Source organism: Giraffa tippelskirchi, chromosome 11 (assembly GCF_054371585.1).
Source record: "Giraffa tippelskirchi isolate mGirTip1 chromosome 11, T2T-mGirTip1v1.2.pri, whole genome shotgun sequence".
Lineage (NCBI taxonomy): Eukaryota > Metazoa > Chordata > Mammalia > Artiodactyla > Giraffidae > Giraffa > Giraffa tippelskirchi.
In genome coordinates, this window is record NC_137285.1 from 84,211,259 (window position 1) to 84,238,998 (window position 27,740).

General features: G+C 38.3%; 1 protein-coding gene across 6 annotated transcripts; it reads right to left on the bottom strand.

The window, feature by feature from the left end:
* Nucleotides 1-1,202: 1,202 nt before the first annotated feature.
* Nucleotides 1,203-27,658, bottom strand: CFAP300 (cilia and flagella associated protein 300). Of its 6 annotated transcripts, none has more exons than XM_081545947.1 (7): nucleotides 27,534-27,658; nucleotides 27,248-27,329; nucleotides 14,399-14,474; nucleotides 11,595-11,761; nucleotides 8,095-8,262; nucleotides 2,948-3,014; nucleotides 1,203-1,875 (listed from the first exon to the last, which is right to left on the bottom strand). In XM_081545947.1, the coding sequence occupies exons 1-6, from the start codon at nucleotides 27,641-27,643 to the stop codon at nucleotides 2,961-2,963; spliced, it is 657 nt and encodes a 218-aa protein (XP_081402073.1). In that variant the 5' UTR covers nucleotides 27,644-27,658; the 3' UTR covers nucleotides 1,203-1,875; nucleotides 2,948-2,960. The 6 variants fall into 6 exon arrangements, with proteins under 6 accessions (XP_081402073.1, XP_081402071.1, XP_081402075.1 ...); XM_081545945.1 differs by having other exon boundaries at nucleotides 8,090-8,262; XM_081545949.1 differs by lacking the exon at nucleotides 8,095-8,262.
* Between the last annotated feature and the right edge of the window lie 82 nt (nucleotides 27,659-27,740).

The following is a 27,740-nucleotide window of genomic DNA, read 5'->3' on the forward strand; positions in this document are numbered from 1 at the left end:
CAAAAGTGTATTCCTATCTTCTGCCTCTGAACGTCCACCCCAGGGCCGGGCTCAGAGCACCCCGCCACATTGTGCTTCTCCACTCACTGGACTGTTTCTCCTAGTTGCTGACACCCCACTAGTTCTTCCATGGAAGCCAGAGGAGACCCTTCCTAGGTCTAGTTCACAGGGATCACTTCCATCTCTGAATTCATGTACAATCACTGTGCACAGACACACTCTTACAGATTATGTTCTCTACTAGGTTTACAGGACGTGTATGTGTCCCCAAAGTAAACAGCACAGTGCCTTGCACAGAACTGGTACTCAGAATTATTAAGAGAGGGTCTCTGGGTTGTAGGGGTCTGTATGGTAGGCAGCAAAGTCAGTGGCCAATGGACATTCTAGTTCTTGATTTTATGTTTTTTATGATTTAAAAAAAAAAATCTATGGATATTATGACCATATCTGAAAAATACTCTTTCAATAACCATTTAAGATACCCAGGCATTGTGCTAAGTATGAGAAGTAAAACACTCTCTTTCCTGAACTACATACCTAAATTGCCAGCTGCCTTTCAGGTACAACCACAGGTTCAAATTCAAGACTATTATCCTGATTCCTGCAACTCAGAAATACATATTCCAAATGCCTCTTGCTCAGGGTTTCAGCATTTCTTGCAGGCTCTCCATCATCATCTTTGGGGTACATGTCAATCATTAAAAAGATCAAAGTTATATATTCATTGTATGAGGGTAGTGAGGGGCTTCCCTAATAGCTCAGTTGGTACAGAATCCGCCTGCAATGCAGAACACCCTGGTGTGATTCCTGGGTCGGGAAGATCTGCTGGGGAAGGGATATGCTACCCACTCCATTGTTCTTGGGCTTCCCTGGTGGCTCAGCTGGTAAAGAATCTGCCTGCAACGCAGGAGACCTGGGTTCAGTCTCTGGGTTGGGAAGATCCCCTGGAGAAGGAGAAGGCCACGCACTCCTGTATTCTGGCCTGGAGAATTCCATGGACTTTATATAGTTCATGGGGTCGCAAAGAGTCAGGCATGACTGAGCAACCTTCACTTTCAATGAGGGGACAGTACTAAGACACCCTGTACTTTACTCATCTGCCAACTTAATAATACCATGAGGGCCACTCTCTTTGTTTATACAGCTCTTGAATTAGTGGTGGGGCAGCTCCAATTTTATTACATAGTAAAAGTTTTCAATTATGCTCAGAACGTTATTTTTTTATTGAGAATTTTAAGTGGAACAAATGAAACAAAGGAATTGTTATGCTTTTCACAGTTCCAGAAACGTAAATCTTCATGCAATGAAGAAACATAATTAAATGAAACTTAAATTTTAAAAGCTAATGATTCACATTAATGATTCATGGTTAGACATGTTTAGTTTTCTCTCACAATTTCAATCCAGAATTAATTGGCTTCTAAAATAAAATACATGTAATATTGAGGACTCACTTGAAACTTAATGTAACAAATATGAACAAGATTTTTAGTTCTTTGTGACTTTCTGTAAAAATTCCATAACTGTATTGGTGTAGATTAAGTCAGGGATAAAATTTGGTTCCTGTGTTGGTATTCCACAAAAATTTAAAGAAAGGCATCTTGGTATTTGTTTTCTTCTGCTCTACGCAGGTTCTTTACATTTTACTTGAATTAACTTGCAGAGTAAATATTTATCTGTAAATTAGTGTTAAAAATAAAAAATTGGTAACGAAAAAACAGTAAGTATAGGTAATCTGAAAAAATATTAAGACATTTCCCCCATGCCATAACAGTGGTATAAGACATGAACATGACGCCTGATAGGGTCCACAATAAAGTAAGAAAACGTCTGCTCATGACTCTTTGTTGAAGGGTAGCACACACCAACAGAATCCTGAAAAAGATAAACTGATTTAATACACAGCTACGTTTAAATAATAATCAACACATTTAGCTATTATGTATTTTCTATTAAAATATCATGAAACATATAATAAATCTTTGACAATAAGTTGGACAGCATAGTCTACTATGCCGACAACACATATATATGATACACATATGCATACTTCTGGACCTTAAGGAATTTATAATCCAGAGGAAATTCTATCTTTTAAAAAAGTGCTAATATAGAAAAAATAGTTTTGCATTTTTCTTCTATCTTTGCTTTTGTTAGAACATAGTCTATACATACTATTTGGGCTGGGACTATGTTTCTTTTGTTTATCCCTGGACCCTAGCCCAGCACAGTAGCTGATACACAGTAGGAATTTTAAAAATAATTATTCAGTGATTGAATAGTTAGAAACTGCTTCATATGTGTAAGAACATTTTGTGCAATGCTAAAATTCAAGTATCAGATTCTGTGATGTAAAAATATTTATGTCATTCTTACTTATTTGTCCTATAAATTATGGTTTGACAAGTTTAAGGAACTGTGTTCTACCTCATCTGAGCTACAGATTTAGCTCTAAAATAAGAAATGACTATTATTAGGCATGGATAACAGAAAAGCTGGGGGAAAAAGTTCATGCCGTTCTCCAAATAAAGCATAGCTCATCAACTTTTAATTTTAAGAGAAAACTATTAAGTTTATGTTAACTGTGTTCTGTGCATACATGTATGAAGTAAAAAAATAAAAGTGTTAAGTCATTCAGTCACGTCCAGCTCTTTGGGAGACCCCATGGACTGTAGCCCGCCAAGCTCCTCTGCTCATGGAATTCTCCTGGCAAGAATACTGGAGTAGGTAGCCATTCCCTTTTCTAGGAGATCTTCCCAATCCAGGGACTAAACCCAGGTCTCCTGCACTGCAGGCTTATTCTTTACTGCCTGAGCCACCAAAGAAGTGTATACACATATATGTTCTATTAACCATGCCTCTCCTAGTTGCTAACTCCAGTTACAACAATCCTTTTAATAACAAGTAATTAAATTGATTGGCTGCAAACTTCCCCCTCAACACTTACATATGCTGTAACTTTAAAAACAGAAGAGGTAATTTGTATTTTCTTGGTTTGAGGATTCTTCTGAACACTAAAATAGGGGGGAAAAGGAAACATTTTAAAATTCAGCAAACACTAGCATAATATATTTAAGATACTGATCCCTTTTAGTACTTGGGTGTCCTCATTCACATATAACATGGAAATATAAAATATCTAATTGAGTAGTTTGAAAAGGATGGCATCTGTGGTTTCAGCAAGGTTGACGGAATTGAAATTGCAGAAAATGGAATTTTTCAGTTAGAGGGTTTGAGGTCAGTTTGAGACTCATGATAAAAGTCCTCTCAGGCCAGAGACAATTACTGACACACAAGAATAGGTTAAGTCAGACTTAAGGGTAAACAGCTGGAAGGGGTAGATAAAAGCATACTAAAGGCTTAAACAGCCTGAATGTAAGTGCCAGTTCGCCACTGGTTTGTTCTTCTACTTTAAGCAAGATTAACCTTCCTGAAAATCAGTTTTCTCATATGTGAACTCATGATATGGCTCCTTTTAGGATTATATGAGAATTAGGTGTATTAATATCTATGAAAACTATTTGTTAAATCATGTATTAATAAATTAAAATCACTTTCTCTCCTAGGTCTTTCACTTATTCTCCCCACAAAAGATAATCTTTAGGAATATATAGTGCGGAAGCAAACTGAGGATTGAGGAAATAAGTGACTTGATTTATATATAAATATATACACACTAAATTTATAATGCTTTACAATCTGCAAAATACCTTTTTATACTTCACATAAAGATCACACAACTCAGTGAGGTAGGCTCATTTTGCCAATTTTATAGACAATAGAACAAGAGAAGTTAAATGATATATTTAAGACATTCCAATTAAAAGTGGCATTTCTGGATATAGAATGTAGGTGATACAGAGTCTAGTTTTCTTTCTCTACATTTCACTTGTTTATCCTATATTTATGCTGTAAATTCATATGCATCAAAGGTATTGTTCATATGTTATGTGTGTAGTTTAAATTTAAAGGATGGAAGCCCTCCTCACTTTGCCAGGTGAGATTATTGTTTTCCCTTCACTGTGTATGTAAAAAAGGGGGAAAGAGATGAGCAGGAAGAAGGGAGACTCTGGGGGCGGGTACGCATGTACATGTGTGTTTGGGCTTGGGCACCTTGGAGGTAGCCACACACGGGCCATTTCAGGGCTCAGGGCTCAAGATTCTCAGGGAGTTTTCATCTTGAAAACATTTCACTAAGATTTAAACCCAGGAATCATGCAATTATATTGATTTCTATCTATTTCTGTAACATGAATTGAGGTCATCTTTTTTCATTTCTAATGCCTAAAATACACTGCTTGAAAGTTGGAGACTACATTTAAAACTTCATGCTTATCTGTAGGGAAGACTATAACCACTACATATAAAACATTTATATATACCTATATGACCACCCAGATTAAAAACGTATCTATAGTTATATCTAATTTTAAATCTTGATCTGGAGATAGTTATTTGGGTATAAACATATATAAAAATTCACTGAGCTTATGTGTACTATGATTTGTTGAGATTACTATATGCAAATTACCCCTTAGTTTAGAAAAGTCTAAAAAAAAAGAACCCTTGTAAATGTTTGTGCTTATCAGATGAACTTGGAGGAAAATTTAGTATTTGATACTACATATAATAATCACTTACCTAGAAACACATACCATAGGTGTCTTACTTTTAAAAAGAAATTACATTGGTACACTATTAGAAGTTGGTTCCTAATAGAAATAAATATTATTCCACTTCATTACCTCTGATCCTGTATTACTGTTACTTTAAAATATCTCTAAGACAATTTGTCTAATTTTTTATAGGTCAAACAAAGTATAGTATTATCTGTCCTACATCTCATAAGAAAAAAAGAAAAGGAAATGTAAAGTGATATTCATTTGTGCTACGTCACTCTCCAGGTACCATGGTTTTTAAGGATGCTGGAACATAATTTCCACACAGTTCTTTTAAAAAATATGATTAGGGAATTCCCTCATGATCCAGTGGGTAAATCTTGGTGCTTTCACTGCTGGGGCTCCTTGTTCGATCCTTGGCTGGGGAACTAAGCTCCTGCAACCCCCACAGCACAGCCAAAAAAAAAAAATTGGATGTTAAAAGTATGATTATATTAATGGTTTAGAAATAAAATAATATGATGATTGATTTATGTAATTTGTGCTAATTTCTAAGGATCAGTCCCATTTTGACTCGAAATGTCATGGTGTACAGACCATTCTAGCTAACTCTGCTCATTTAAGAAACAATAATCCTACTGCTCAATAAGCATCTGAAGGCTATAATCTAAGCCTAAACCAGTTCAAATAATAAATTTGGGGGAGATATGTAGTTTGGGGAACCTCTCCAAAAAATCTGACAAGAGTGTGTGTTTAGTGTCTAAAATAGCAAAGACAGAGGCACTGTAATAAGTATAGAATTATTTCTCAGACATTTTTGAAATGTAATGAAACAATTGATCATTTACTCTGATAAAATGATTCTAAAGTATTGCCTATGTGATTTAAAGAAACCATAATCCTTGAAAATAAGGCATTTTCCAAAACATTTAAAAGATGTCTACTATAGGACTTATATTAAAAATTATGGATAAGGGAGAAAATACCTTAAGAATGTTTTTACCCTTTTGTTTGTGCTAGAGACCCCTAAAATCAGGCTCTGTAATGTGCCCTCAATATCTACTGATACAAATATAAGAGATCAACTTCTTTGCTAGAATTAAATAGTAACAATATTTACCTGCAACTGCAGGTTAGATACTGTAAGGTAGCCACTACATGTATGATTAGAAAGAGAGCAGGTATTTTTCTAAAGCAGGTAAAAACACCCAGATTTCAAGTAAAGGAACAGAAAAAAATATTCTTCTTGGTTAAGTTAGCTTGTACAAATGACACGACTGGACATGTGGCTCAGAATTCTGAGGCATCACTGACGGTACCCACCTGTCGGCAGTGGCAGAGCCTTTCTCTACTTCTACACCCCTTGATAATGGCTATGTTAGACCACCCTGTATCTTTATCTTAACCAAGATGCTTATGCTAATCATAATTTTCTACTGAAGTTGCTTTGGGAAGACAATTTTATATCTTTTCCTCATTCACCAAAGAAATTCATAAGCATGCTTAAACTTGGATTATCGAGAGAAATATTTAATAGTTCTGAAAGAAAAGTAATGCTGTACCTGGCTAGTCTTCTTCTCAGTCTCCCTAGAACAACAGACTTGGGGTGCCTTGCCCCTGAATTGGGAACAGACTGCCCTCCTCTTTGCTGGCCCTTGTGGACTCCATTCCATCAAGGAATTCTTGACTACTTGCACCCATACTGACAATGTCTTCAAAGAGCTATAAACATGTTCGATGCATGATTCAGGGTGCTCGGGGCTGGTGCACCGGGATGACCCGGAGGGATGGGATGGGGAGGGAGGTGGGAGGGAGGGTTCTGGAAGAGGAAAACATGTACACCCATGGTGGATTCATGTCAATGTATGGCAAAACCAATACAATATTGTAAAGTTAAAAAATAGATAAATAAACTAATTAAAAAAAAACGAGCTATAAACATTCACCTATACATAACTGAACATTGGATTATATAAAAAATACTTATAAACTATTTTAAGCAATTACTTTTTATTATTTCCTATGTTAACTTGTAATTTCCTTAAGGTCAGAGACTATGTGATGACCCCTCCTGTACTCCTCAGTACCTGCCGGAGTTCCATGCCTGCTATTAACACTTGCTGGTGGCCTAATTAAGTGATTCCATGGATGCAGTTCCTATGCCTTGTATAAGATGTCATGAATTTTGGCTACTCATTTTGAGTGGCCATTGCTCTGAGTCATACATTTCTTAGCACCCTCAAAACACAGAAGAGAATCACAAGAATTCAGGGGAGAGAATGTGGGGAAAACACTGCCGTTTCTTCGATGTTTAGGCTCTGAAGTTGTGTCAAGCGTCTCTGACAGCATCTCTTCCTCCACAGCACACAGTAGTGAGGAATTCCACAGGCTCACGTGGCTGGGGAGGCGCAAGACGCGGTGGGGGCCATGGTGTGTGTGTGTTTGCGGTACACTGAGGACTATCTAGTGGGAGTGCTAGAAGCCGTCTTGTAAGTTTTCATGGGCTGCAAATGATAAGAATATGTTTGACGTAGGTGTGTGCATGCTGCTTCTGAAATTGTGTCTGTAATTTCTATTCTAATAATCTTTATGAATTGACACAATAACTTTCATAAAAATCAGAAACAGATTATAGAAATATTTTTGTCTTTAAAACTGTATCAGAAATAAACTCAGTAGAGTAACTGAACCATGCAGTTTGTTGTGCAGCTGTATGACACATGTAATGGATATGAGAATCAAGATGTTGAGGATAAGTCAAGTAACATCAAGAGTCTGATGGGAAGCTAATTCTACTGTTTGCCTATTAAAGTAAAATTTTGTAACCAAACTCTGGGAACCTTTGCTTTTACTTTTTCCTATCCTGTTTGCCTATAAACATGATCCAATATCTTCATCACTGAAAAACCCAACTATAGAATGTTCACTAGAATTAAAATAAATAAAAGTTCTTATCCTTACGTGATCTTCAAAAAGGAAAAAAAAAAAGCCCTAGTGTAATACCAAAAACAAATCTAGGATTAATTTTGAAAAGATAAACACCTCGGTAAAAATTCTTCCCCGCCCTTAGAACAAAGGTAATTTTTTTACTATTATTTATTAATATTAGTCAAGCAAATTCAAACATCCTGAGGGATCTCATGTCTCCTTGAGATTTAAAAGGAGGCCTGGGGGGAAAAGGGAGACCTGGAAGACAGCAGTTGCCAGTAAGGGATGGAGTGGGTGACAGGCCTGGCTGAGGAAAGGCCAAGAGGCAGAAGAGAGAACTGAGGACTAAAACAGGGTCAGGGAAAAGGAATGTTCTAGTTTGGAAGTGAAGAAGGAGGCTCTGAGGAGAGAGCCAGAGTAGTGCTATTTTTATTCACTTTGGTTATTAATAGATCCACACATAGAGGCTGCATAATCTCATCAGAGTTAAACAATTTCCTCTAGCAACCAGAGATTTACATATTGTAATAGAGCAACATTACCTCACTAGATCCTTATAGATAAGCTTTGTTGTTTCCAGATATGGATTAATTACATCTTCATATTGACAAAGGGCTCCACCAAGGCAAAGGTGTTTGAAAAGACAAAACAGGAACTCTTCTCTATCTGCTTGGCTGAATACTTCATATTTTTCTGAGTCTTCCACTAGCAAAACCTATATCAGATGATAAAATTCATCTTAATGTAACATAATTTGAGGTTCTAATTTTTATGCTTTCAAAAGTTTCAATTTATATGTTTAAAAGTGATTTTAGACCTATTTTAAGAACCAATCCTTAGGCCATGGAGAAGGTGATCTGTAAGACCTGTGCTTACTTTCCCTCCATTTTATCATTAGGTAATGACACTCAGTGAAAGGAATAAATCTAAACCTAAGCGTTCTCTTCTGTTGCTTTCTTTGTTCTATTTTAATCTTTAGTAATTTAGTGCTACTGCAATTTTAGTCTTGAGTCACTGGGAATCTCATTTGGAAACAGTGGGGGTATAAATAAATATATTCTCCATCATAGTCTTTGCTTCCACCAAGAAACTAAACAAAAATGGTCATTTTCTAAGCCCTCTCACAGTGTTTGGATTACTACTTTCCTTATGCCCCCAGTTACTCCATTTTGAACTATTCTGGTAGCTGGAGCCTCATAATCACCTCTTTTTTTCCTGCTCTCCTCTAATATCACCTTACACATCACCAACTTACATGGGCTCTTGCTCTCTTGAGCCCTTGCTACCTCTTTCAGAAAACAGTTTGGCTAGCTCTGATGTGGAGGATTTTCTTACACCATTGTGCATTACAGACAATTGCTTAATTTGTTGACTGTGGTGGACATAAACAGGTGATGACTGTACACTACAAAATATATTCCTTTTATTGAATTGCTTATACACCACTTACTTGAAAAAAGAATGCAAACTAAGCTAACAATAAAATATAGATACACTAAGATAAAAATAATAAGAAACAAAAGAATGTAACCAAGACATAAATTGGGAAGAGAAAATAAATACACATAAGGAACTCTAGATGGAGAAAAGCTATAAAAAATGTGTATAACATTTAATACTACCATATAGGTAAAGGAGGGACACATGAGTCATATAACAATCACAGTCTAGCAGTAAGAAGTACACTTTTTATTAGGAAAATTGATTAAATTTAACCATTTTATTTACCTTAATCTCAAATGAAAATCACCGTCAGGTCATTACATAAAGAGGCATTTAAAAGTAATAAACGTTATGGTACTGTCTGTATATAATTTACTTATGACAACTTGCTGAAAGCCAAAGTATATACAGTAAAAGATAGGTGAGGGCTTCCCCGATGGCTCAGTGGTGAAGAATCCGCCTGCCAACGCAGGAGATGCAGTTTGATCCTTGTGCTGGGAAGATCCCACATGCTGCAGAGCAACGATGCCTGTGCGCCACGACTATTAAGTCTGTGCTCTAGAGCCCAGGAGCCACGGCCAGAGTCTGCCTGCTGCAAGGACTGGAGCCCACGCCCCCTAGAATCCATGTTCCACAAAAGAGGTCTGCGCTGCAGCCAGAGAGAAGCCTCTGCTTGCTGCAAGTAGAGAAAAGCCCACCCAGCAATGAAGACGCAGCACAGCCCTGAATCAATGAGTAAAACAGTACAGAGAGACAGGTGAGAGGAAGTGGTCCCCAGTTTGTTCTCTTGTGCCACATGGAACACTTGCGCATCTCTCCTCCATCTCTTCCTCCCTCTCGATGAGGAAATGAGGTGATACTGGAACCCAGGTTTGCAGCTGCTTAAAGCTCTGGCTCTTAGAGAACAGTTCACACATTTCTAACACAAGGACTTTCATATACTGAACTGATTAGGCTGTGCAATTAAAAGATTGTAATAGAAAAATTTTGTAGTGAATGTTAAAACAATAATGCTTTATGTCTGATCTCCCTGTTTGTCCACATACAGATCTGTTCAGTTGGTAGCCCTCCGAGAGTAGATATGCAATAGTTAATGAGTCCAGCTTTGGAGCCCCAGTCAGGAAGGAGACTATGATCAGTTCTTACCTGAGAGTTTGCCTACAGAATCTGCGTTGTTACACAGTGGCAGGGCCCTTTCCAGTTCAGGCTAAAGCTAGAAGCTATTTATATATATATTTTTTTAGCCAGAAAGCAACCAAGTTAAATAAAGCCTTCTCTGTTGCCACAGAATGGCAAAGAACACAAGAGCAAAACATAGAAGCAAGCAGCAAAAAACACGGAGCCCCAATACTTCCTGAATAGAGGTGCTTTTCACAGCAATAAAAAAGACAGCCAGCAACAGGTGGTTTTGCAGAGTATTCTGTTGAAAACCAAATCCTTTCCAAAAGTCCACTGCTGAGGCTCTCTCTATAGAAGTGAGGGCATAGGAGTGAGAGTTCTTTTAGGTACTGTTCTAGTGAAGATCAATATATACACTGATGCGATGTCCTCTGGTCTCCTTCAGATTAGAGTGCTGTGTCCAGAATGGTATACCAGTGGCTTCCCTAGTTCATTTGTATCTGGATTTGTAATACATCAGACTTGTACATCTCTCTTAATGTAGAATAATATTAGTAGTAATTAGTAGTAGTAGTTAATATTATTGAAAGATTACTAAGCGCTGGGCATTGTACAAAGCATTTTAAATGCATTATCTAACAAAATTCTTACATTATTCTGATTTCATACAAGAAACTGAAGCTTAGAGAGGTTAAGTATGACCGTGATTAAGTGGCAGAGCCTGAATGTGAACCTATATCTATTTGATAGCCCTAATTTTTTTACCACCTTGTAAATAATAATAATTCATTTCAACAGGATTTCATAAAATGCTTTCTCACCTCACCTTCTCAACAATTTTAGGAAGAAAGTAGAATTGGCATTTTAATTTCCATAGTGTATAGATAAGATCTTGAGGCTCAAGATACTGAATGACTTGCCTAAGGTTATTATTCTCTTGTAAATAATAAATCAGGAATTAGGTGAATAATCCATGTCTTCTGATGTCAAGTTTAGTACACCTCTCATTAAAACAAAAATTAACCTGGATAATCAAATAGCTTTTTGATCTCAGCAATGAGATTGAAAGATTATTTCACTCCAGGGATGTTTTTAAATACTCATTTCACATGTTAAAGGAAAATTTTAAAGAAAAATAGTCATCAATTTGATAGGCCAGTGTTTCTTGAGCTCAGGGTTTACTGACATTATGGGCCACATAACTTTGTTTTGGGGACTGTCCTGTGCATTGTATGATGTTTAACATCATCCCTGGCCTCTACCCATTAGATGTCAGTAAAACTCCACTGAAAACTAATGAAATATACAAATAAACAAGTTGATAAGAAAAGTGCCATTCAAGAAGACACCACTGTGCAATGATTATTACTGATCATTATTCATTGATAAGAGGTATTTTATGGGTTTTAGGCAGGCAGAAGTTTTTGACATTAAGCATTTCCTGAAATGAAATTCTATTGTGAAAATTTTAAATTCTGTACTTACTTTTCGTAACTCATCAGAAATAAGGAAGGGATCACAAAAGGAATCTAGACATTTAACAATATATCCATTGTCTCGTACAATAGCTTCATCATATAACCGATTAAAAAATGACATGGACAGCTGTGTGCAAGGAACGTTTACAGCTTCAATTTTCTTCACGTCAGTTCCTGAATAAAGAGACATAAAAATTAATTTAGTATTCTCAATTATTTCCAAAACAAATATCACTATGCAGAGATTCTAAGAATTAACAAAAAACGACATATGTTTTGATATATTTAAAAGACACATTAGTTTAGGGATTTTATTAAATTCTTATTTTGCAGGTTGTTTGCTTTTATTAATTATTAAAAATTTATAAGAAAATTTCACCGTTTAAGACCTAGATGAAGGATATGTAAATTAGAAAATATCAATACTTGAAAATGAAATACATTTATTGGGTAGTAGGAGGTTTTTAGATCACTTTTAATGAATGATATCAGAACTACCTGTAAAAACATAGAAACTGCTTCATATGATTTTGGATTTGTATTATGTTTAATGCTTTATAATTCATAATATAAAAATTTTAATCAATGTAACAAGTGTGTTTCTAAAGTCATTGAGGGTGTTTTGAAAATGTTTCTCTCCATTAAAAAATTTTCTCCTGTAATCTCACTGACATTGTTTATTACAAAAAAAGTTTTCTCCAAGCCAAGGTAAATTTCGAACCAGGTCCTACTCAAGTTATTACAAGTACGGAATTAGAGAAATTCAAAATCTATTGTTCTAATCTGGGATTCTATTTTTTTCTTTCAGCTCTAGTTCTTCCCCCTTCCAAACCTACACTCCCTCCCTGACATTTCCAGAATGTGTCTTTCAGGAGTGTACTTTCCGTTAGTAGAGGTTCTATTAAGTGATAGAAAGATACAAAGATTAAGGTGAATATTTTTATTATTGCCTCAGTCAATCACTCAGTTTCTCTCTTTTGCGCACCTGCATATGAACGTGCACTCAGATATAAAGGGATGGGGCTCTCCTTGTTCAAAGTTCTGGGAAGACTGCAGACTTAGACGTGGTGTGTCCTCTCCCCCAAGATACCTTTGCTGGATCTCTGATCTGAGAAGCAGTTTGAGCTTGAGAAGAGTAATATTGGTGATTATTTGCAATTTCTCCCTCTTGTCTGCCCAGAGTCCTGGCTAGGAACTATTGCTCTCGTTCTGATCCTGAGCTGGGCTACTGTGTGGAGGCAAGAAGACTGTCTGGAGCCAAGAACTGTGTGAGTCACTCAGTTGTGTCCGACTCTTTGTGACCCAATGGACACAAGACTTCCCTGGTGGCTCAGATGGTAAAAAACTGTGTTTACCTCAGTTATTTCAAAAACTATGCTGCTAAGAAAAGCTCCTTTTGTTTCAGAGGCAAAATTCTCTGGGGGATTAAAGTGAAAAGAAGATCCTGGAAAGTGATAAAGTAGGTCTGAGCAATATTGGAAAACCATAGAACAAGAGCAGTATAAAACCAGAGAATCTTTGAAGATGAGTCGGTGGCCACAGGATGAGGGACTGACACTGGGCAACTTGCCACTTTAATAAGTCTACCCTGGGTCTGATGTGGGGAGTGGCAGGAGGGTATGGATGGTCAGAGAACGTACTTAAATTCAAACCACTTAGTCTGAGACACAGAAATAGCATTTCCTATGGACGGAATCATGTCCCTCCAAAACTCATAATGTTAAAACCCTGTCCCCCAAAGTGATGGTACTTTGAGATGGAGTCTTTGAAGAAAGTAATGAGGTCACAGTGGGTTAGGAGGACCCCAACATATGAAGTTTGAAGGGACACACTTCAGTCCACAGGCTTCTGCCCTTGTCCTCCCCCCCCAAACTTATTTTATCCCAACAACCTCAAAAGTCTCAATTCATTCTGGTATCAACCAAAAAGTTTAAAGTCCAAAGTGCCACCTAAATATCATCTAAATCAGATATGGGTGAGGCTCCAGGTATAATTTGTCCTGAGGCAAAATTCCTCACCAGCCTGTGAAATGAGACAAGTTACAGGCTTCCAAAATACAATGGTCAGACAGGCATAGGACAGACATTTGTAGTCCAAAAGGGAGAAATAGGGAAGAAGAAAGACGTGATGGTCCCAAGCCAGTCTAAAACTTGGCAAGGCAAATTTCATTAGATTTTAAGCCTCAAGAGTCATCCTCTCTGGTCCAGCGCTCTGCCTGCCAGACCTCCGAGGGGAGTGTGTCCCTGAAACTGAGGGGTGGCCCTGATGATCTCTGAATTGCCTTCTCAGTCCTTCTTCTCTTTGATTGCAGCTGAATGGCTCCATGGGCTGCCCCAAATAAGGTTTCACCCAAGCACCCTCACGTTAGTGGACTCTTAACCTGACCCTCTTCCCTTGGGTGGAACTGACCACTGCCTCCTTTTGCTCCCATTGCTATGGGATATACCAGCGATATATTACTGCACATATTTTCAAACATATCAATGAGTTCCTTGAGTATAGCTTTTCCCTTATTCTAATTTCTCTTATTTCTCATTCCCTGCTTCTGTCAGAGTCCATGGAAGGTGCACAATAAATGCTTTCCAAACAAATGTAAAGAGAGAAAAACTGCTCTTATGTGCTAAGCCAGGATATCTGCAGTGGACCCTTGGGGGGAGATGTAGGGCAGGCCTAGCACAGACAATTATTTTGACCTTGATGTTATCAAGTTATTATTCATAATTTGTATTTTAATAATGAAAATTCCTGAAGTGAAATTCTATTATAATAGTAAAATAGTAATATGAAGAGATGAAAATAAATTTTGTTTACCTAATGTAATCCACTCTCCAGAAGATTCTGAAAGTAACTTCAAATTGGGAATAACATTTGGATCTTTGAAAAAGGCCTAAAATACAAATTTGTGGGGAACAAAGTTAGTTACATTATTATACACAATAACAAGAATTAACTTCTAAAATAACTATAGTAGACTCTTACTTAAATTGGGGAAGGGAAATCTTTAATTGGTAAAATGTCTAAGTAATTAATGTGTCATAAAGAAATGAAGTTTTGTTACCTTCACTTTAGAACAGTATTAACAATACTGTAATGTCCAAGTAGCTACCTTTGGAACTTAATATAATAAATAGAAAGTTATGATTTACAGTGAAAAATAGGAAGTTAAATAATGTTTGGAAATTTTGTTTTCTTTTAACCTCATTCTCCCAATTAACTGACTTACTAATCATTACTCCCACTCTCCCTAACTCCCAAATCTAAAAAGTAAAGTGAAAGTGAAAGTTGCTTAGTCATGTCCAACTCTTTGTGACCCATGGACTGTAGCCTGCCAGGCTCCTCTGTCCATGGAATTCTCCTGGCAAGAATAGTGGAGAGGGTAGCCACTGGCTTCCCTGGTGGCTCGACAATAAAAAATCTGCTTGCAGTGCAGGAGACTTGGGTTTGATCCTGGTGTCAGGAAAGGAATGGCTACCTACTCCAGTATTCTTGCCTGGAGAATTCCATGGACAGAGGAGCCTGGTGGGCTGCAGTCCATGTGGTCACAAAGAGTTGGACTTGACTGAGAGACTAACTAAATCTAAATCTAAATGTAATTGTCAATTTAATTCTATCCAAGGGGCACACAGAAAAGTGGTACCTTTTGCTTTTTAAGAATGGAAACTTCTGTACAGCAAAAGAAGGAAAAGGAGCCGCGAGTTTTACTTCTAGGCGCTAGCAGCTGACTCTGGGCGAAAAGATCTGAAGAGAAACTTATTGAAAGTGTCCCAGGCAGCCCACGTAATTTTCAGGAGATACAGAGAATCGGGCTGAGGCACTGGGAATAATATAGAATCATATGCAGAGCAGCCCTGCGGAGGAAACAGTCCCCCTTGCTGCAGCCTCGTCAAGCACTAAAAAAATGCTATCAAGATCCCTTCCTCAGCAAGGCCACTGCTGTGCCAGGACTGCCCTGCCTGAAAGCTGGATGCCCCGGCCTCCAGCTCTTGGGGTTCTGTGTGCAGAATCTTTCCTTAGGTTGCTCACTTTTGAAAAACTGGTTTTCTACTGATGAGTCTGATTAGTAACACTAGATTCCAGGTTTGCACCCCGAGTGCAAAAAAGAGGCAAGTGTTACAAAATGATGTAAACTGTCAACAAAATGAAAAGGCAACCCATTGAAAGGGAGAAGATACTTGCAAGTCATACACCTAATAAGGGGTTAATCCAAACTATATAAGGAACTCAGTAACAAATAACTAAAACTCGTAACTCAATAACAAAAAACTAAAAATATGACTTAAAAAATGGGCAGAGAGTCTGAATAGACACGTTTCCAAACAAGACATGAAAAGATGCCCAACACTAATCATCAGGGAAATGCAAATCAAACCCACAATGAGGTATCACTTCACATCTATTAGAAGTGCTATCAACAGTAAGACAAGAAATAACTAGCATTAGCAAAGATGCGAAGAAAAGGGGATCCTCATGCACTGCTGGTGGGGATGTGAACTGATGCAGCCATTATAGAGAACAGTATGGAGATTCCTCAAAACACAAGAAATAGAATTAACATATTACCCAGCAACTCCACCTCCGAGTATTTATTCAAAGACCATGAAAGCTCTAATTCAAAAAGCTATATGCACCCTATGTTCACTGGAGCATTATTTACCAAGAGTCAAGATATGGAAACAACCTAAATAATTTACATGTCCATATATGAATGAATGGATAAAGCAGCTGTGTTATATATATATATATATATGATGGAATACCACTCAGTCATAAAAGGATGGAAATTTTGCCATTTGTGACAATGTGGAAGGACCTTGAAGGTATTATGCTAAATTAGCATAAGTCATACAGAGAAAGACAAATTCTCTATGGTTTCACTTATATGTGGAACCTAAAAAACAGAATAAATGAATAAACCAAACCAAGCAAGTGAGCTTCCCAAAAGTCTCATCAGTAAAGGATCTGCCTGCAATGCAAGAGACAGAGGAGGCTGGGGTTCCATCCCTGGGTCAGGAAGATACCCTAGAGGAGGAAACGGGAGCCCACTCCCATATTCTTGCCCAGAATATCCCATGGACAGAGGGGCCTGGCGGGCTACAGACCAAAGGGGCACAAAGAGTCTGACACGACTGAGCACAAACCAAGTCAACAGAAACAGAGAAGACACTGGTCGTTGCCACAGAGAAGGGTTGCGAGGTAGATGAAATGGGTGAGGGCGGTCAACAGGTACAAATTTCCAATTATAAGATAAGTTAGTTATAGGGTATATGATGAATAGCACAGTGACTATAATGAATGTATCGCATATTTGAAAGTTGCTAAGTGAATAAATCTTAAAAGTTCTCATCACAAGAAAAAAGAAATGTAACTTTGCATGGTGGCAAAAGATAATTAGATTTACTATGGTGACCACTTCGCAGTATGTGAATCATTATATTATACACCTGAAACTAGTATCACATGTCAGTTATGCATGATCAGTCACTCAGTTGTGTCTGACTTTTTGTGACCCCATGGACTGTAGCCCTCCAGGCTCCTCTGTTCATGGACTTTTCCAGGAAAGAATACTGGAGCAGGATGCCATTTCCTTCTCCAGAGGATCTTCCCGACCCAGGGATTGAACACATGCCTCTTGCATCTCCCGCCTTGGGAAATGGATTCTTCACCACTGAGCCACCTAGGAAGCCCATGACAATTATACCTAAAAAAAAAGGCAAGTGTTTTGGATTCTGTTTTGGACTTCCTAAAAACTGAAGGGTGAAAATCACTCCAAATCACATGTATGTTCAAAAAGTACTGAGCAGTCAGAAAACATAATGATGCCCAGGATGAGCAATAAAAGAAAAACAACAGATTGGTAAGAAATATTTGCAACGAATATGATTTAAAAGGGGCTTGGGAGGTTGATATTCCTAATGGCTTAAAAAAGCCCAACATTTATGATAACAAAAACTGACAACCTGATTTAAACACAGCCAAAAGATAACAAAGAGCCATGTAAAAAAAATACGAAGCCAATAAACTTATGAAAAGATGCTCAACTTCAAGAGCAGTGAGAAAAATAAAAATAAAAAAAGCCAGAAGATATCATTTTTACCCACTATATTGGCAAGACTTAAAAAGACTAGTAACTTTTGGTAGGAGTACCAGAAAATATGCACTCTTACATACTACTGGTAGAAGTGTGAATCTTTATAACTTTATATCCAGAGAGAACTGGATATTATCTTTAACATTAAAAACATGTAAATTATGACACAACAAATTCAACTTTTGGGTATGTTATACAAAAATGAAACCATCAGTAGGTAAAATTTATGTACAAGGAATTTTTTAATAGTACTGCCTGTAATGTCAATTCCTGAAAATTTCAATGCCCAGCAGTAGAATGACTGAATAAAATGGCTGAGTAATAATAAAATAAAATGGCTGAATACAGTACATCTACACTAGATGGCATGCAGTTATTGAAAAGAAAGTATTAGAATAGAATGTAAGCTCCAGAAGCTTGTTTTTCTTATTCACTGTTATATTGCCAGGGCCTGGCAAATAGCAGTTTCTCAATTTACTGTTTTGACTTTGAAGGAAAGCCGTTAAGTATTTTGAGTAAAAACAGTAGTTTAAGAGTAATATATATGAAAAAAACAAAAATCTTTACACAAACATAAAGAAAAGTATGGAGGAATATATACCAAACCGTTGCCAATAGTCACCGAAGAAGTGATAGTTGTAGGCTTGTGGGGAGAGGGATTCGATTGGGGTATAGAAAGATTGTTGACTCTGTGAATTGTTCTTTGCTGTTCAGATTGTTGCAATAAGCCTTTCTCTTATTGCGACACTTCCTTTAAGCTATTGCTCTATTTTCTTAAACAGTTTCTTGAAAGAGGAGTCTATCTTGTTTCACTTCTCTGTCTTCCAGTTGTTCTGTGTCTGGCTCCTGCTCCTAACCCTCAACTGAAAGTATCCTAATTCCCAAAATCAAATGGACATAGTCCCACCCTCATAGAATCAACAGACTGAAAGGAGAGATGTTAAAATAATAATGCACCATGAATGTTACAGAAAAATACAGGGTGCTAATATTGAAGTATATAGTAGGCAGACCTACTCTAACAGCTGTGGGATGAAAGGTTAATGCAGAAAGAACATTTAGGTTCAGATCTAAAAGCTGAGTAGGAGTCAGCTGGAAAAAAGGTATACTGGTAAATGCTTAATAACTGAAACCCCTTCCTCCCCACAAAGTCCTGATTTGTAGCATTTGATGATTTCCAGGGTGGATTTCAAATTGCCAACAGTTTAACAGCTAGCAAAGATTCCTGAAAATTTAGCAGTTGGGCTGTCCTGAGCTGGTTCCAGCATGACACTGGAAAGACTATCTTTTTAAGGTGGAGAAAATGGCAAGTTTAAAGTCTTTGAATGGAGGGGACATCCCATTGAAATAATGAGGTTCATGGGACTTCCCTGACAGTCCAGTCATTAGCCACGCAGTGCTGCCAAAAAAAAGTAACAAGGTTCAGTGTGACCAGAATCGATGCGCCAATGGGTCTGATGAAGTTGGGGAGTTAAACTGAACTTTGGAGGTCAAAAGTCAAAAATTTTTATCTTAATCTCACACTGCTCTAGACTGATCAGTATTTTGAGCTAAGGGCAGTTGGAAGACATTGAAGGGATTTAAACAAAGGAAAGATGTGATTAGTCATATTTTTAGAAGTTTATTCCTTCTGTGGTGTGAAGAATGAAGTGAGGGGCTATAAAGAGACTGGTTAAGAGAGACGGTACTGCTGTAATCCAGGAAGGTCTGATGTTCACATGTCAAAATGATAGCAAGTAGGGAGGGAGAGAAGTGGATTGATTCAATGAATACTTAGAAGAAAGGGACAATGGGAGAATGAGGACTCAAAGATGACTCCCAAAATTTCTGCATGAAAAATCAGGCAGAATTAATGTCATTTAATGAGAGGCAACAGTGGAGAGGACCAGTTATGTGGGTGAAGATTAGTACAACATTCAACAAGGACTCATGAATAATGTCTACATCATGCCAAGCAAGACAAAGTCCCTGGTCCCATGGTGTTTACATTCAAATGGTGATACCCTACAGGTATCATATATGCCTAACCACAAAAAAAAAATCTTTCTCAGAAAAAAGGAAGTTACCTTATAACTTTAAAAAGTCAAATAAGGAGTGTTTGTGCAACTATTTTAATCTATATAACACATATTTTAAAAAGACATGTATGCTGGAATCAATCCCAATGAATACTAGTTTTTAATGCTTTTTAGAAGTCTTCTGAAAGAATCAGCAAAAGGGGAAATTTAATTCAGATTTAGTAATTATACCTGGGGGGAATCCACTTACATTTTAAATGTCCCTATGAATGGAAGTAGGTTAAGCGGCCTGCAGTGAATTGGCCTAGAGCCAATGGAAATAAGTCTTCAAAAAGTTCCAGTGATAACAAAGATACTGATATAAATGCAGGAGGAGAAGGGGACGACAGAGGACAAGGTGGTTGGATGGCATCACCAACTCAATGGACATGAGTTTGAGCAAGCTCCAGGAGACGGTGAAGGACAGGGAAGCCTGGCATGCTGCAGTCCACGGGGTTGCAAAGAGTTGGACACAACTGAACAGCTAAACAAAAATAACAAAAGGCCCCTCAAATAAAGCAATAGTTGTTATTGAAATCATAATTATACACCTGAAGAATGAATTTTCTTAACAAAAGAACACCCTGCCTTAATATGTACGAATGTTATTTTGGGTTTGTTATAGAATTTCCAGTGAGGCATTAGAAGGGATTCTCTGAATCTCAGATAGCTTTAAGAAAACTGACATGTTTTGGAATTTTTGATTCCCAACTAGGAATGATAACAAAGATACTGATATAAACAGTATGAACATGTATGAAAAGGCAATGAACCATAAACAGTATGAAAGGCAAAAAGATAGGACACTGAAAGATAAACTTCCCAGGTCGGTAAGTGCCCAATATGCTACTGGAGATCAGTGGAGAAATAACTCCAGAAAGAATGAAGATACAGAGCCAAAGCAAAAATAACACCTAGCTGTGGATGTGACTGGTGATGGAAGTAAAGTCCAAAGCTGTAAAGAGCAATATTGCACAGGAACCTGCAAGGTTAGGTCCATGAATCAAGGCAAATTGGAAGTGGTCAAACAGGAGATGGCAAGAATGAACATCAACATTTTAGGAAATCAGCGAACTAAAATGGATTGGAATGGGTGAATTTAACTCAGATGACCATTATATCTACTACTGTGGGCAGGAATCCCGAATAGCCATCATAGTCAACAAAAGAGTCTGAAATGCAGTACTTGGATGCAGTCTCAAAAACAACAGAATGATCTCTGTTCGTTTCCCAGGCAAACCATTCAATATCACAGTAATCTAAGTCTGTGCCCCGATCAGTAATGCTGAAGAAGCTGAATTTGAATGGTTCTATGAAGACCTACAAGACCTTCTAGAACTAACACCCAAAGATGTCCTTTTCCTTATAGGGGACTGGAATGCAAAAGTAGGAAGTCAGGAAACACCTGGCGTAACAGGCAAATTTGGCCTTGGAGTACAGAATGAAGCAGGGATAATAAGAGTTTTGCCAAGAGAACGCACTGGTCATAACAAACACCCTCTTCCAACAACACAAGAGAAGACTCTACACATGGACATCTCCAGATGGTCAACACCGAAATCAGATTGATTACATTCTTTGCAGCCAAAGATGGAGAAGCTCTATACAGTCAGCAAAAACAAGTCCAGGAGCTGACTGTGGCTCAGATCATGAACTCCTTATTGCCAAATTCATACTTAAACTGAAGAAAGTAGGGAAAACCACTAGACCATTCAGGTATGACCTAAATCAAATCCTGTACGGTTATACAGTGGAAGTGACAAATAGATTCAAGGGATTAGATCTGATAGACGGAGTGCCTGAAGAACTATGGACGGAGGTTTGTCACATCGTACAGGAGGAAAGGATCAAGACCATCCCCAAGAAAAAGAAATTCAAAAAGGCAAAATGGTTGTTTGAGGAGGCCTTACAAATACCTGTGGAAAAAAGAGAAGTGAAAGGCAAAGGAGAAAAGGAAAAATATACTCATTTGAATGCAGACTTCCAAAGAATAGCAAGGAGAGATAAGAAAGCCTGCCTTAGTGATCAATGCAAAGAAATAGAGGAAAACAATAGACTGGGAAAGACTAGAGATCTCTTGAAGAAAATTAGAGATACCAAGGGAACATTTCATGTAAAGAGGGGCTCAATAAAGGACAGAAATGGTAGGGACCTAAGAGAAGCAGAAGATATTAAGAAGAGGTGGCAAGAACACACAGAAGAACTGTACAAAAAAGATCTCACGACCCAGATAATCATGATGGTGTGATCATTCACCTAGAGCCAGACATCCTGGAATGTGAAGTCAAGTGAGCCTTAGGAAGCATCACTACAAACAAAGCTAGTGGCGGTGATAGAATTTCAGTTGAGCTATTGAAAATTCTAAAAGATGATGCTGTGAAAATGCTGCACTCAATTTGCCAGCAAATTTGGAAAACTCAGCAGAGGCCATGGGACTGGAAAATGTCAGTTTTCATTCCAATACCAAAGAAAGGCAATGCCAAAGAATGCTCAAACTACCATACAATTGCACTCATCTCACACACTAGCAAAGTAATGCTCAAAATTCTCCAAGCCAGGCTTCAACAGTACATGAACTGTGAACTTCCAGATGTTCAAGCTGGATTTAGAAAAGGCAGAGGAACCAGAGATCAAACTGCCAACATCCACTGGATCATCAAAAAAGCAAGAGAGTTCCAGAAAAACATCTACTTCTGCTTCATTCACTACACCAAAGCCTTTGACTGTGTGGATCACAAGAAACTGTGGAAAATTCTTCAAGAGATGGGAATACCAGACCACCTGACTTGCCTCTTGAGAAATCTGTATGCAGGTCAGGAAGCAACAGTTAGAACTGGACATGGAACAACAGACTGGTTTCAAATCAGGAAAGGAGTACATCAAGGCTGTATATTGTCACCCTGCTTATTTAACTTATATGCAGAGTACATCATGAGAAAACTAAGATCATGGCATCTGGTCCCATCACTTCATGGCAAATAGATGGGGAAACAGTGACAGACTTTATTTTGGGGGACTCCAAAATCACCGCAGATGGTGACTGCAGCCATGAAATTAAAAGACGCTTGCTTCTTGGAAGAATAGTTATGACCAACCTAGACAGCATATTAAAAAGCAAAGACGTTACTTTGCCAACAAAGGTCCATCTAGTCAAAGCTTTGGTTTTTCCAGTAGTCATGTATGGATGTGAGAGTTGGACTATAAATGTGACAGTAGAAACATATTTCTAAATTAATATTTTATATAACAACAGTTTAAATGTATGTTATATGACACAGATTTGAAATATAAGTAGATGTCTGACTCTATCATATATCTGGCAGACTGCTGATTTCTGATCCAATATCATATCTCTTCTTCCTTAAAGAATCTGAATTTGATTTGAAACCACAACGTGCTCAGCTAAACGTCTGCATTTCCTAGCAGTCTCTGTGACAAGTGATCCTGAGATGTATGCAAAGTCTGGTCATGAGATATAAGCAGAAGCTATGTGTAGACCTTCAGGAAGCTCTGTAAACTGAGAAGCTCCCTTGCAGTGAATTTGGAGGGTTCCTGCCATTATCTCTAATCCATGGTGAGAATGCCAGCATTATATTCTAAGCACAGAGCTCTCTTGAGACTCAAAGTGAGATCTTATATTCAGCTAGCTAGGATACTGCCACTTGGATGCACCTCATATTTAGCAGGCCTGAAACTGAAATCATTTTCATTATTTATTCTTTTCCATTTTCTATACATTTAAATCTTCCACTCTAGTCAACCCAATATAAAACTCGGTCCTCCTACATTTCATCCTTTGCCTGTCAGTTATCTTATCAGTCCTTGAGTACGATCTGTCTCATAAGCATCTCCAGGCAATCTCAGTGCTTCTGTCTTAATTCAGGGCACCACCATATACTGTCTGGAAGATAACAGTTTCCAATTTAGTCTGTTTCCAGACTCAGTTCTAGCAATCCACCCCCTATACTTCTGCCAAGTGATCTCAGTACTTTAAAGTTTACTGTTTTGCTGAAAACCTTTCAGCAACTCTTCAGCTACATAAAGACCAAACTCCTTTGCATGGCACAGGAAGTCTTAAAAAGTATTGTCCCACCCACCTGTTTAACAATACCCTACTCTCTCTACCTGACAAACTCCTACTCATCTTTCAGACCCGAGTTCAAGTGCCCTGTCTTTTGGAAGGGCACTTTTTTAACCCTCCTTTAACCACCTCAGTCAAAAATAACCACTTTCTCTTTTGTGCCACTGCAGTACCTTGCGCATCTTGTATTGTACAGCTTCTCATTCTACAATGCACTTTCTGGTCTGTTTCCCTCTTGAACTGTGTCCTGCTCATCTGTACAGGCTAAAAGAACTAAAGAAATATCTGCTGGATGAAAATTTCCTTCTTGCCATCCACTTACTACCTTACAAACTTTTGACATCTAATTTGTTTCTAAATTTTAAGGGAAAATTCAAAATCTGGAATCCTAGTTTAAGCATCACTCCTTGCTCAGTTATGGGTTTTGTAGTCAAAATGACATGGAAGTTGGAGCCATAACGTCTAGGTTTTGCTATTTGCTGGGCAAGCTTGCACAAATTATTTAGCTATTCTGAGCTTCAGTTTCCTTAGCTGTAAAGTGGGGGTCAAAACACCAAATCTACCAGATTGTTGTAAAGATTAGTGATAAATGCATAAAAAGTGCTGAAAGCTAAATCTGGCACACAGGAGTCACTAATGCTTTGGGAAAACATTTTGTAAAGTAGTATACAAATGTTAGTAACAATAACAGCCCTTATTACGAACCAGGCATTTTGCTAAATATTTTTATATTTCACTCAATCTTCATAATACTCTCAATATATATTCAGCATTATTTTCATTTTCAGAAAGTACTTATTAAGTGTTAAGCACTGTGACAATTTTGTAAGAAAGCAAAGGCTGAAGAAGGTTAAATAACTTGCCCAATGTCATAGAGCCAGTAAGCAGCCGAGTTGGACAGACAGCTATCTAGAGGTCAAATGAAGAGAAGGTTCAGGTTCCGTAAGGTCTTAAGCATGTGCAATTTTAGGGGTTCTAAGAATACAAAAGGGCTTCCTTTGTGGCTCAGCTGGTAAGGAATCCGTCTGCAATGCAGAAGACCTGGGTTCCATCCCTGGGTGGGGAAGATCCCCTGGAGAAGGGAAAGGCTACCCACTCCAGTGTTCTGGCCTGGAGAATTCCATGGACTATATATATAGTCCATGGGGTAGCAAAGAGTCAGACACAACTCAGCGACCTTCACTTCACTAAGAATACAAAACATTTAATTTTGAAAAATTCCCAAAACCAATGACCATGTGAGTATGCTGCTAGAGTAGCTCAGAGTTCCTTGGAAGGAGATTCTGTCAGTGAGCAGCTTGAGCTGGTGGAGGGGTCCTGAAGATTCAGTAGCTTCAAGGTAAATCCCCTGCTGGAGGCCATGCTCTTAGCCACAATGCTATATTTCCTCCAGATTAGTTGCATGAGTAAAATTAATGATTGTATGAATACACTTCTTTATATTAAAATATGAGAATACTGCCTACTCACAAGAAAAAAGTTAGGATAAATATGAAGATATTGAAAATTAGTTTGAAAAAATTGCCTGCTACTACAGAAATTTATTGTGCGTTATGGATTAATATTGATTCTGTTGAAGATCTCTGTGTCTACTGAACAAACCAAATTAATTCTACACCCTTGTCTATGAAACTTTTCGGATACCAATGCCCCTCCATTGAGGGATCTTTTTCTGTGTGCCTAGAGCACCTTATATAGCCTCCAATAAAGCAATTATTTTGTCTTGTAGAGAATTTTCTACACTTCTAGCTTCTAGAATTTTCTACACTTCATGTGTACTTGTAAGTACACATGACTTACAAGCTGGGATCAAGTCTCTTCATCTTTTTAACACCTCCCAGCAGGGAAACAGTAAGTATTCGACAAATATTTGTTGAATAAATGACTTATATTAAAATTTTTACAGCATTCTAAAATTCAGTGAATTAAAATCCTGATGATCTTAAAAAAAATTAATTTGAGAGCCAGTACTGGCATAAACGAAATACATTAAAAACTATAAAAATCTAACTGAATGAGAAATGTCATTAATATTATAATCAGTAGCATATTATATTAACATTGTAACACAATCTGAGGTAAAGGGAAATAGACTTTTAACTAATCTACCCTCATTTCAGAGTTGAACAGTATTCCCTCAGCCCCCTGCCCAAAATTCATGTCCTTGGGACCTCGGGAGGTGACCTTAGTTGGAAACAGGGTTGTTGTGGATACAATTAGTTAAAGTGAGATTATACTGGAATAGAGTGGGCCCTTAATTCAATATGACTGGCGTTCTTATAAAAGGAGAAGCGACACAGCTACAGACACCACAAGGATGGAGACCTAAGGGACTTTGACAGGAGTAGACATTCACGTTTTGCAGCTGCGAGCTAAAGGATTGCTGGCAACCATGAGAAGCTAGGAAAAAGGTGAGGAAGGATTCCTCCTACAGATTTCAGGGAGAGCACAACCCTGTTGACCACTTGATTTTGGACCTCCACCCTTCAAAACTGTAACATAATACATTTCTCTTGTTTTAAGCCACCCAGTTTGTAGTACTTCCCTACAGCATCCCTTGAAAACTAATACACCCTCACAGTAATTTCAGTTTGTTAGTTAGATTAATATTTTGTTCACTGCACTATCACTCTGTATGAGATGATCTGATTTTTTAAATTTATTGGCAGTCTTGAAAGCCAGGCTCCTGTCTTGTTCCTTCTGGCATCCCACTACTTGACAGAATTTCTAGCACATGGTAGGCCCTGGGGAAGTGTTTGTGAATGAGTGAATAAACTATACCAACTATACACTACAGTCCATGCCTGAGGACAGGAACGGCAAAAATAATATCACAAACAATAAAAGTATTTTTCCATTTAACTGAGGACTAAAAAACCCCTAGGATTTTAAATAACGTGAACGAAATATAGTGAACACACCAGAATTTGTACTTTCAAATGAGTTTTCCCCCCTTTCAAAGCAGCCACTTCTACCAGCTAAAGATTTATTTCAATAACTTAGCCACTGCTTAAAACTTTTTCCAGAATTCTTCATGTGGAACTGCCAATAATGCCTCTTCTCACAGCGTAGATTTAATTTTGAGAAACTACCAAAAGTAATTTGAAGCTAAGCCTAGTAAATAAAGCTGGTGATAAAGCTGGATAATATTTAAAAATGAGGTGTGCCTACTAAAAAAGAGACCAATTTTCTAGGGAGAGACTAACTTTCCAAAATTGAAAAGTTCTCTATGGCGGCATACTGAAGATGAGCTAATTTATGGTGATGGAAAACATAAAAGTTCCTGTGAAACAATCGATGGACCTTTTTATTATTCTCAAACTTCAAGAAAACGTCGTCACAGAGTAACGCCGTGTTCACCAGAATCTATGCCAAAGTAGGAAAAAATGTAACATCAGCAGCGGTTCAAGGAACGCTCCAACTTCCATACCAACCATAACGAAATCATCCTTCCGATACGTCTGAAACGTCTGGTCAAACCCGAACGCCTGCGCCTCGATCCTACCCAGCATAGACCTGGGGCAGAGAAGAGAAGGATGGTCAACTCGGGGTGGTACCCGCTGGGCAGCACGTTCGCCCGCCCCACCCACGGAGCCCGCCCTTCTTGAGGGTAACGCTGCCTCCGGGTTTCACTCAGGACGGGGCCGTCTCGACGCCCGACCCGCGCCTCCACGGCCGAGAAGGCCGAGGGGCAGGGAGAAGAGCCCTTCGGCCCCTCACCACTGGCGGAGCCGGCTGGTGGTCTGCGGGGTGCTCAGAGACTGGAAGGTTTTCTGAGGCAGGTATCTAAAGCTGTAGACTCCCAAATCGCCCGGCTCCCCAGCCGCCATCTTGGTCCTCACTGCGCGGAGTTGGAGGCCGTTTCCAAGGCGACGCGGCGGCCTCGGGTGGGCGCCGCTCGAGCGGGGCGGGGCCGGAGCGGGGCGG